General features: G+C 49.6%; 2 protein-coding genes across 4 annotated transcripts in view; one reads left to right on the plus strand and one right to left on the minus strand.

The window, feature by feature from the left end:
• Positions 1 to 2,072, plus strand: part of TOMM40L (translocase of outer mitochondrial membrane 40 like) — a 4,403-nt gene extending 2,331 nt beyond the window's left edge. The window contains exons 4-10 of one of the 3 annotated variants that reach the window (XM_007467135.1): positions 40 to 132; positions 414 to 515; positions 663 to 768; positions 959 to 1,081; positions 1,259 to 1,335; positions 1,528 to 1,630; positions 1,770 to 1,909. In XM_007467135.1, coding sequence (XP_007467197.1) covers positions 40 to 132; positions 414 to 515; positions 663 to 768; positions 959 to 1,081; positions 1,259 to 1,335; positions 1,528 to 1,630; positions 1,770 to 1,909 — 744 coding nt within the window. Of the gene's footprint in view, positions 1 to 39; positions 133 to 413; positions 516 to 662; positions 769 to 958; positions 1,082 to 1,258; positions 1,336 to 1,527; positions 1,631 to 1,769 lie in introns of all 3 variants that reach the window. The other 2 variants (XM_007467136.1, XM_007467137.1) reach the window with 2 other exon arrangements.
• A 560-nt stretch (positions 2,073 to 2,632) lies between these two features.
• On the minus strand, positions 2,633 to 8,777 carry NR1I3 (nuclear receptor subfamily 1 group I member 3). The gene is given in 13 exon segments (XM_007467138.1): positions 2,633 to 2,677; positions 2,679 to 2,763; positions 3,629 to 3,734; positions 4,324 to 4,415; positions 4,417 to 4,477; positions 4,692 to 4,802; positions 4,805 to 4,832; positions 5,057 to 5,088; positions 5,091 to 5,135; positions 5,138 to 5,213; positions 6,493 to 6,542; positions 6,545 to 6,606; positions 8,671 to 8,777. Coding segments are annotated over 13 exon segments (900 nt in total).
• Between the last annotated feature and the right edge of the window lie 2,133 nt (positions 8,778 to 10,910).

The following is a 10,910-nucleotide window of genomic DNA, read 5'->3' on the forward strand; positions in this document are numbered from 1 at the left end:
CAGGAATGCTCTCTCCTCCATTAACTTCTCTTTCCTCAGGTGGCTCACACTGTGCACATGAGTGCTCTGGGCTTGCCGGGCTATCACCTCCATGCGGCCTATGCAGGGGACTGGCAACTTAGCCCAAATGAGGTGAGGGCTCCACACACCTGGGTTATCTCCCTAAAAGCCCAGCTAGGACCCAGGTGTAGAGGAGGAGGAAATGTGTGTGTTGTGAGGAAGAACGGGCAGGGCACCTCCTCTGTGTTTCTGCTTGAAAGGGAGAGGGGTGGGGAAACATTTCTGTGATGAGCTGGGAGTTTTTCCTTATGGCTCCACTAGGGGACGCTGGGTACCGTTAAAGAAATCCTACATTTGGATTTAGACTGAGTGGTGCCACACAGCTCAGTCTTACTCTGGACACTCTTCAACAGGTGTTCCCCACTGTGGTCGGGGATATGGACAGCAGTGGCAGCCTCAACGCCCAGGTCCTGCTCCTCTTGGCAGAGCGGCTCCGAGCCAAGGCTGTCTTCCAGGTGACCCATGGTTCCTGCCTTCATCTACGGAAGCATTTCCTCTTTCTCCTCCATGAGTGTCCTGCTCTGGGGGCTCAGGGGGAGGAGCAGAGGCAACAGTGATCATAAAGAGGGAGGGAGATTTTACTTCTCCCTCTCCCCACCCAGACGCAGCAGGCCAAGTTCCTGACGTGGCAGTTTGATGGCGAGTATCGGGGAGATGACTACACAGCCACTCTGACCCTAGGAAATCCTGACCTGATTGGGGAATCGGGTGAGGAATTGGTACAGGGTTCTTTTTGTCTTGGCTGCCCGCTTGCTAATGCTGGCTATGCCTCTTCATTGTCTGTACAGTTCAGGGATTAGAAGAGAAACTTTCTGGGGGCAGGCTGGGGTGGGGGGCTGCTGGGGGTGAGGTAGAGGGCCTGTCTCTGTGAGTGACTCCATGTCTCCCCACCCCACAGTGATCATGGTTGCTCACTTCCTGCAGAGCCTCACTCATCGGCTGGTGTTGGGAGGAGAGCTAGTTTATCACCGGCGGCCAGGCGAAGAGGGGGCCATTTTGACACTGGCTGGGAAGTACTCGGGTATGGGGTGAGGAGGAATAGTGACAGGGAGGGAAATTCTGGACTTGGCTGGGGTCCTGGCCTGTGTTCTATTACAGTAATGCTCTTTTTCACTTGTACTTTGGTTTTTTTTTTTGTTTTTTTGTGTGTGTGTGTGTGTGTGTGTGTGTGGTTTTTGTTGTACTTTGGTTTTGACAGCTGTACACTGGGTAGCTACCTTGAATGTGGGATCAGGTGGGGCCCATGCAAGTTATTACCACAAGGCAAATGAACAGGTGAGTCTACTGATCCCATCCCCTGCCGCAACGAGTCCCTCCCAACCTCCACAGGCCCTGCTGACCCACTGTTCTTCGTACCCTCACTACATATACGTTTCATGCGCACCTCCATTCTGCTGATCCCCTGTCAGGACTCCTCTAGTTTTCACTGAGACAGATCCCTCTCCCATCCTTGCCCGTGGTTCTCAGGTTCAGGTTGGAGTGGAGTTTGAGGCAAATACGAGGCTGCAAGACACAACTTTCTCCTTTGGTTACCACCTGACTCTGCCCCAGGCCAACATGGTATTTAGAGGTGAGGGTTATTCAGATGACATTCGGAGGTGCTGAGGGATTGGGGTGGGGGACAGCGGGAGGGAAGCTCCGCCTTCCTCCGCTGGCCCCTTTCTCCGAGCCCTGTTAGATAACCTAGTGTATATTCTCTTCCCCAACAGGCTTGGTGGATAGTAACTGGTGTGTGGGTGCTGTGCTGGAGAAGAAGATGCCCCCCCTGCCCGTCACCCTCGCCCTTGGAGCCTTCCTTAATCACTGGCGCAACAGATTCCACTGTGGCTTCACCATCACTGTGGGCTGAGGTTGTCCCAGAGCCAGCCCCCATAACAGCTGGAACCTCCGAGTCAGGTGCCCTGGGGCCAGGAACTAGGCCCCTCTCAAGAGCCCACCTTGCTGGGTGACCTCTAGGTCCCAGGAGCAGAGTGGGGACAGTACATGCCCTCCTCAGAACTGGAGCTGCCGCAGAGGCAGCTGCTGAGGCAGTGGTTCGAGGCTCCCACCTCTGCCATCAGCCCCAGTTTCATCTTCCCATACTCATGGCTCTGGACTAAGGGAGAAGGATTAAGGGGTCTGTCTGGCTGCATTTTCTCCCCTCACTCCCACCTCCTTCATTTCCCTATGGATTGAAGCTCCTAGCCTCTTCCTCTTCAGAGCAGAAAAATCTGCATGGCATTAGCTCCCATCCTGTTTTCCATCCCAGAGTCTCCCAAGGCTGGGAAAGAAGGGCTGAAGGGCTAAATCTTTGACCCCAGAAAGTGGGGCCCACCTATTCCCAGACGGAGCTTCTTTACCTCTTAGCCCTGAGGCTTCCTCCTTCCCCATCTTCTGTGCTTCCAGAGAACAACTATTGTCCCCATGGCCACCCCTCATTCTCCCCATTACCGCATGAAGAGGCAGATATTGCTTTGATCTTTCATTGCAACCAGTGGGCTCCCTGTTTACTGGCTCCAGCCTCTGGTCCGAGCATTTTCCCCTTTCCAGTCCAGCGAGTCCAGGTGGTCTGGGGAAGGAGGCGAACTGGGCCTCAGCTGCAGGTCTCCTGGAGCAGTGGCACCATGGTGGACAGTCCCCTGGATGTTCTCGATTTGGTACCAACATGCATTGTTAATGCTTCGGAGATCAGCCAACCGGCCCAGCAGCTTCGCATATAGAAGCCTTTGGGGTCACCAGGGAAGGAGAAGAGAGATAGGCAGCTGAGAGTCTTGTCCTGAGGCCCTGACCCCCTAAACTGCCTCTCTGTGAAGCTAGGTCTGAACATTAGGGAAAATATGCTCTGATGTGACAAATGTATCAAAAGTTCCGAAGGTCCCCAGTGGGGCCCCTGTCTGACACTGACTTCTCTCACCATGCCATTTTTCTTGAACCCAGAGCTCAGAGGGCCAAGTGTGAAGAAAGCCCCAGACTTTGCCAGATATTCAGCTGTGTGGAACCTGAGGATCTGGCCTTCTAGAGCAGGTTCTAGAAGGTGGGTGTGTTCTCTGGTATAAAGCAACCCTCTTCTGGCCAAACTGGCACACTGAGGAAGAAGCAAAACAGAGAAGCGGAGTGTACTTTAGAGCCTGGTTAGATCATGGACTGTTGAACCAGGGGCTGGCGTTGGCCATGAAACTGAATGACCATAACTTCAAGGGGAATGAAAAATTAAAGGAATTGGACCAATAGAGAGGAGGGGAAGGGCCAAGGAAAGAGAGTGAACAAGATTCTTGAAAGTCTGTTTTAGTCTGGAGGAGTTGGATCGGTGAGGTGATGGATGTCATCAATCTCAGGAATGCTATTATACCGAGCCTGTGAGCTACTACTCTGCATCTCTCCTGAATAAAAAAATCTGGAAAAAGTGAGATGAAACAGCAGTAGGAGCAATTTGAATGCCGGAAATCTATGAGATGGGAGGGAAGGACTAGACCCCCAGGGGCCCTGGTTTCCCAAAGGAAAGGACAGTAAAAGCACTCATCCTGAGTTCAGTGTCTCCCTAACTCCTTCCCACCCTGGCGCAGCCTCCACGTGCCCAGTCCCACTGTACCGGTCCCGGGGATTTTGCCGCTGGCCTTTGATATAGCTCTGCAGAGTCAGTGCTATCTCCTCTTGCAACTGATCAGTCCCCTCTCTCTGGGTTATCCCAGGCCGGTCTGTAAGATAGAGAGTGGGGAAGGACAAGGTGGGAGGTTGCGGGTGGCCTGCATGGTGCCCCGGGGAGCCAAGACTGGGATAGACCCATTCCACAGGTTTGAAGACTAAAAGGCCTGGATGGATGGATTCAGGGAGCTGGGAGTTTGGGCAGAGGTGGTGGAACAAAAGCTTCTGGGCTTTGAGGGATGCTTCCCAGGAGAGAAGAGGGCCATGGCAGCCATGAACACATACTCCAGGCTCCTGGAGCTGCAGTTGGCGCAGTGTCCTATGGAAGCCGAAGAGAACTCCAAAAACTCTTCCTGGAACCCCACTGTGGCTTCCAGGCACACGGGCTTCAGTAGTTGTGTCACACGGGCTTCGTAGTTGTGGCTCTCGGGCTCTAGAGCACAGGCTCAGTAGTTGTGGCGCACGGGCTGAGTTGCTCCGCGGCATGTGGGATCTTCCCGGACCAGGGCTCGAACCCGTGTCCCCTGCTTTGGCAGGAGGATTCCTAACCACTGCACCACCAGGCTTAGGAGCCTTCAGGTCACCTCGCCACATACCATACCGAAGGGATGCATGGCCTCTACTGTTCTAGCACCATCTCACCATGCATTCCATCTTCTACTGTGTAGCGAAGAGGCCCACAGAGGAAGTTTTGTGTTTGGAGACAGAAAGTGGCATTGAGTGCAATGTGACATTTCTACAGCTGCTTCCTTGAGAAGGGAGATCTGGTCCTCCATGGGCCAGAGCAAGAAACCCGCTCTTTAGACTCTAGCCTGAACTTCAGAGAGGGAGGGGAACTCCCGGTTCTGATTGAGACACTTAAAAAAGCTGGGAATCCAACACCTGGTACTTGAAAAGGCTGAGGGATGGGTTAGTTTGGTTAGTGACCTTTTTTGGGGGCGGGGGTGGTGGTGAGGGTGGGATTATAATTTACTGGAGTGTTTTCTTCCTGAAAGGTAAGGGGAGGTCACATACCGAAAGGGGCAGATCCTTGGTGAGCCTGATGATTTGCTGTACCATGAAAGTGTTGATGTCAGCGAAATGCGTGAGCAGAGGCAGTACAGGGAACTGGGTGGATATCACTGGTGATGGGTGAACAGACGAGCTGCAGGCTGCAGAGATCAGAGCCTGGGTGAGAGGCCCCGGTCCTAGGGATCTCTTTTAGGCCTCTCCAGCTTTATCTTGGAAGCGTTCCGGGCTAAGGAGTCTGCCTCGGCTGGGGTTCTGGAGAAGTCCTGTCCTCGACTGGTGCGTGGCACACAGCCCCCTCCCTCAAGGCCAGCCTCCTTGGGCACGCTTTTGGTCATATTTCAGCTTGAATCCTGTATATGCTCACCCTGAACTGCACAAACTGGTCAAACATGAGGGGCGAGTTTGGGCCCCCAGCAGTGTCTGGACTAGCTCTTTCTCCTCAGCTGCATCGATGCTTGCTGTGCCCGCCGCTGGGCCTGTCTTGCTTACCGCAACGCCCGGGCTTCTGCCGATGGGATCATTGTGCCCGGGGAAGGGATGTGACAAAACTATTGAGACTAGCAGAGAGCACCTTTCTCTGTCAGCCCCCGGTCTGGGGCCCTCGGACACTGCGTAACGAAGGACGCGGGGAGGGAGGAGAGTTCTTGAGGCCTCCTTGGGCTTGGCTGAAGTCCCAGGGGCTCCAGGTGGTAGGGGATTCCTGTACACTTTCCCCGACCTGTGAGGCACTGCAGCAGAAAACAATGCACTGTGGGAAGGAAAAAAAAGGATGGACAATAAAGTGGGAGCAGTATAAGGAGATGTTTGACTTCTGGGGGAGCACTGAAGAGGGAGGGCTCGTGATACCAAAAACATCACCTTATGTTTGCATAGCTTTATAATTTCAAAGCTTCTGAGGTTAAGTCTCACTGACTGAAACAATCCTGTGGGTGGAGAGGGCAGGTGTTATTATCCATATTTTTCAGAAACAGACTGACATTCCAGTGACAGGTCCAAGGTCACAAAATACTTACGTGATGTAGACTGAATTCAAGATGTTTTGACTTCTAGTTTCCTTTCCACTGCTCCATATTGAAAAGCAGTGTGACGTCATGGAGAAAGCAAGGGTCTGGTGAATACTGACTCGACAACTTTTCAGCTGAGTGGACTTGGACAAGTTGATTTCTGTTACTTTAAGTTGATTATGAGTTACATTATCTTTTGGGGGCAGAGCCTTATTACCTGGCACAGAGAAAAAAAATTAAATAATTTAAATTAAATAATTATTAATAATTTAAATTATTTAATAATTTAAATTAAATAATAAATTAAATAATAAAAAATTAAATAATTTTAAATAATTAAATAATTAAATAATTCAACAATTATCAAGTACCTACTAAGTGACAGGCACTATATTTGAGAGATGGAAGAGTAAAAGCAAGCCATGTCAAAATCTAGGGGAAGAGCATTCCAGGTAGAGGCAATGGCAAGTGCAAGTATAAGTTACAACAGTCTTGAGAAGAGTGTGCTTGGCGTGTTTGAGAATGGCATTGACGTCAGAGTGGCTGGGATGGGTTGAGCCAGGGGAAGAGTAGGAAGGGAAATCTGAGCGGTGGTATGGAGGAGCTGGCCCATGAGATCATGGACCATAAGAGAGAGGAGGAGCCCTTGGAGGTTTTGAGCAGAATAGTGACGTTGTCTGACTTGTTTCAAAAAGCTTACTCTGCCTGCCCTGTGGAGAATACGCTGTGGGAACAAGGGCAAAGCATAGGCAGTGGAGGGACGTAGTGGATTCTCGGGATGGAAAGGGGCCAACTCACTGTCCTTCATGCCAGCATCTAGGCACTTCTGCAACCTGCAGGCTGGGCCTTGTTGACCTTCCAGCTTCCAGCAAAGGGGCACGTGAGACTGGTGCTTTTGCTGACTGTTCGCCTGAGAGGACAGAGACATTGTGAGGGTTGGGGATGGCAGCGAGCTGGTAGGTATGTGAGGGGCTGAAATGAAATGGTCAAAAAGAAACTATGGGGCTTCCCTGGTGGCGCAGTGGTTGAGAGTCCGCCTGCCGATGCAGGGGACACGGGTTCATGACCCGGGCTGGGAAGATCCCACATGCCGTGGAGTCGCTGGGTCTGTGAGCCATGGCTGCTGAGCCTGTGCGTCCGGAGCCTGTGCTCCGCAGCAGGAGAGGCCACAATAGTGAGAGGCCTGTGTACCGCAAAAAAAAAACACACACAAAAAAACAAACAAAAAATAAAATTCTAGAGTTCAAAGTACAATAACTTTGAACTCTAGAAATGAAAAATTCTCTGGAAAGGTTCAACAGCTGATATAAGCAAGCAGAAGAAACAATGAACTCAAAATAGGTCAACTGATATTATCCATTGAGGAATAGAAAGAAAAAAGAATGAAGAAAAATACACAGAGCATCTGAGATCTGTGCACACCATCAAGTGAACATTTTAAATAACAATACACATAAATAGAATCCTGGAAGGAGACGAGAGAAGGTGGCAGAAATACTGGAAGAAGTAAGGGCCAAAAATTTCCTTCCAAGTTTTGAAGAAAAACATTAATCTACACCTCCAAGAAGCTGAACAAACTCCAAGCAGAATAAACTTAAAGAGATCTACACATAGGCACATCCTTACCAACTGCTAAATGACAAAGACAAAAAAAAAATCTTGAAAGCAGCAAGAGAAGCAACTCATCATGTATGAGACATAAGAAGATTAACAGTCACTTCCACAAGTCATTTCTTTTCAGAAAATATGGAGGCCAAAGGCAGTGGGAAGACATATTCAAAGTTCTGAAAGGAAAACCCAATAAACAAAAAATGTCAAGAATTCTATAAAAAAAGAAACTGTGGTGAGAATTCCCTGGCAGTCCAGTGGTTATGAAACAGGAGGGAAGGGGGCAGGGCACAACCTTTGAAAGAATGACATAGCCCAAGGACATGACATAAACTGATTAGAACCAAATGGGTCCAAGATGGCAGACAAGTCAAGTTCCACTAGACCTTGAGCCTCAGTATACGCTCACTGTAACACATCAGCAAGCTAAATGACACACCCACAGGCGCCATGACAGTTCCCAGGCCCACCATAAGGATCAAAAAGTGGGCGGTGGCCCAATTCCTGGAAATCCCCGCCCCTTCCCGAAATAGCTGGAATACTCCTCCCACTCATTAGCATATGAAAATACCCACCGCTATAAAAACTGACAACCCCATAATCTGGTGCCTTTTCTCACCTTCTGAGGTGGCCCACACTCTGTCTGGGGAGTGTGTTTCTCTCTGAATAAATCCACTTCTTACCTATCGCTTTGTCTCTCACTGAATTCTTTCTGTGATGAGACATCAAGAGCCTGAGCATCATTAAGTCCTGAAACCAGGTATGTGATCTCAGTTGGAAGACCGTAGGTTTTGGCGGGGTTCGAGTCCTGGCCGAGAGGGTTCAAGTCCCGATCTGGGTCTAGGCTGGCTTTGAGTCCCAATCTGAGGTGCACCGTTTCAGTTAGGACTGTGTGCTTTCACTGCCGAGGGCCTGGGGTTCAGTCCCTGGCTGGGGAACTAAGATCCCGCAAGGCAAGTGGCCAAAAAAAAAAAAAAATCTGTGGTGACATGGGCTACTCTGAGCTGTGCCCAGAGGTCCCTAGGGGTAGAGAGGATACAACGCATCTCAAGCATTTCCATGGGGGCACAGAATCAGTCAGGAAAGCCTAGTTGGTGCTGTGCTAGTTTGGTGCTTTGCAGGTAGTGAGTACCCTTGACCAAGGGGTTGTGTCCATAGGACAAGCACTCAGCCTTCCCTCTGTTTTTTTGCCTCATGTTTATACAAGTGTTGAGGTTGGCAATTTTTGCAGCGTGCTAGCCACAGGGTAGTTAGGCTTCAGGATGGGGGAGTGATGTAACTGGACAAGCTTGGGCATGTGCCAGGGCTTAAAGGCTGCCTGGCAGGCAGTTTGGGAGGGCGTTTCTGTTGGGGAGGAGGTTCTCACCTGAAGAAACCCTTGCAGTCCTCAAAAGTCAGGGCCTGGAAATGATAGCCTGTGGCTCAGTTCCTGCACACCACACAATTCCTCTGCTCATCGTCCTCACGGGCCATGGCTTCAGGTGTTGCAGTGGCTGTCACAGGCCCCTGAATGTCAGAGGGGTTATCAGTCAGCTCTGGACCACCCTTGACCTTCTTCCCCTTCTGCAGAGCCTCTTCCCAAACCTGCCCTCGGCCTGACCCCCTGCATTATCTGCACTTTATTGCTTTTAGTCTCTGGACTCCGAAAGTTTTCCTACCTGCTTCTCTTCCCACTCTGACCCTGCTTTCCCCTTGAGCTCAAGAGCTGCTAGTGTTTAGAGTTAGGGATTACGGCCCTCAGTATCTGGAAAACAAGGATAGAAACTGCTCCTTATCAGATCCATGTAGATTTTCCCTATTGCTGAGGAGAGAGGGAGAGAGCAAGCTTTTTCACATGACGTACGTCAACAGTAAAAGAATAGGCATAACAGTTGTACAAAGCTCCCAAAAGGAAAGTTCTTCAAAAGACACTGGGGGCCAATTAAGGGCTTATGTAAAGAGCTAGAAGAGGTCCCACTTCCCAAGAAGGGAGGGCTGAGAATTAAATCAGAATAGCCTCTAAAACATTAGATATATGGGATTGATCTGGGGGCTCTTGCACCAGAGCTGGCATCATGGGAGTGTGCCCTGTGCAGTCACACAGGCTCTGTGCTCAGAGGAATCTTGGGCTTGGTTTAATGCTCTGATGTTGCCGCTGTCTTGAAATTCTTTTTTTTTAAAAATAAATTTATTTATCTATTTTTGGCTGCGTTGGGTCTTCGTTGCTGTGCACGGACTTTCTCTAGTCGTGGTGCGCGGGCTTCTCATTGAGGTGGCTTCTCTTGTTGCGGAGCATGGGCTCTACACGCGCGGACTTCAGTAGTTGTGGTACTCGGGCTCAGTAGTTGTGGCACACGGGCTTAGTTTCTCCGCGACATGTGGGAGCTTCCCGGACCAGGGCTCGAACCCATGTTCCCTGCATTGGCAGGTGGATTCTTAACTGCTGTGCCATCAGGGAGGTCCTGTCTTGAAATTCTTAATGATGTTTGAACAAGGAGCTCTGCATTTTCATTTTTCAGTGGGCCCTGCAAATTATGTACCTGGTTTGTATGGAGACAAAAAAAAAAAAAAAAGAATCAGAAGTAGGAGCCTTCACTGGGGTTGTCTAGTGCTCCATAGACACTGAAGAATATTTTTGCAAGTGTAAAAAGTGTGTATGTGTCCAGATGGCCAAGAGGCAGTTGAAAATATGCTCAACATTGTGAATTATTAGAGAAATGCAAATCAAAATTGCCATGAGATATCACCTCACACCAGTCAGAATGGCCATCATCAAAAAGTCTACAAACAATAAATGATGGAGAGGGTGTGGAGAAAAGGGAACCCTACTACACTGTTGGTGGGAATGTAAATTTGTGCAGCCACTATGGAGAACAGTATGGAGGTTCCTTTAAAAAACTAAAACTAGAGCTACGATATGGTCCAGCAATCCAACTCCTGGGCATATACCTGGAGAAAACCATAGTTTGGAATGATACATGCACCCCAATATTTATTGCAGTGCTGTTTACAATAGCCAAGGCATGGAAGCAACCTAAATGTCCATCGACAGACAGATGGATAAAGATGTGGTACATATATACAATGGAATATTACTCAGCCATTAAAAGGAATGAAATAATGCCATTTGCAGCAACATGGATGGACCAGGAGATTATCATGCTGAGTGAAGTAAGTTAGATAGAGAAAGACAAATATGATATCGCTTCCATATAGAATCCAAAAAAAATGATGCAAATGAACTTATTTACAAAACAGAAACAGACTCACAGACGTAGAAAACAAACTTACGGTTACCAAAGGGGAAAGATGGGAGGGAAAGATAAATTGGGAGTTTGGGATTGACAGGTACACTCTACTATATTTAAAATAAATAACCGGGGCTTCCCTGGTGGCGCAGTGGTTGGGAGTCCGCCTGCCGATGCAGGGGATACGGGTTCGTGCCCCGGTCCGGGAGGATCCCGCATGCCGCGGAGCGGCTGGGCCCGTGAGCCATGGCCGCTGAGCCTGCGCGTCCGGAGCCTGTGCTCCGCAGCGGGAGAGGCCACAGCAGTGAGAGGCCCTCATAACGCAAAAAAAAAAAAAAAAAAAAAAAAGGGCAGTAAAATAAATAACCAACAAGGACCT

This window comes from Lipotes vexillifer, unplaced genomic scaffold (assembly GCF_000442215.2).
Source record: "Lipotes vexillifer unplaced genomic scaffold, Lipotes_vexillifer_v1.1 scaffold902, whole genome shotgun sequence".
Taxonomy (NCBI): Eukaryota; Metazoa; Chordata; class Mammalia; order Artiodactyla; family Lipotidae; genus Lipotes; species Lipotes vexillifer.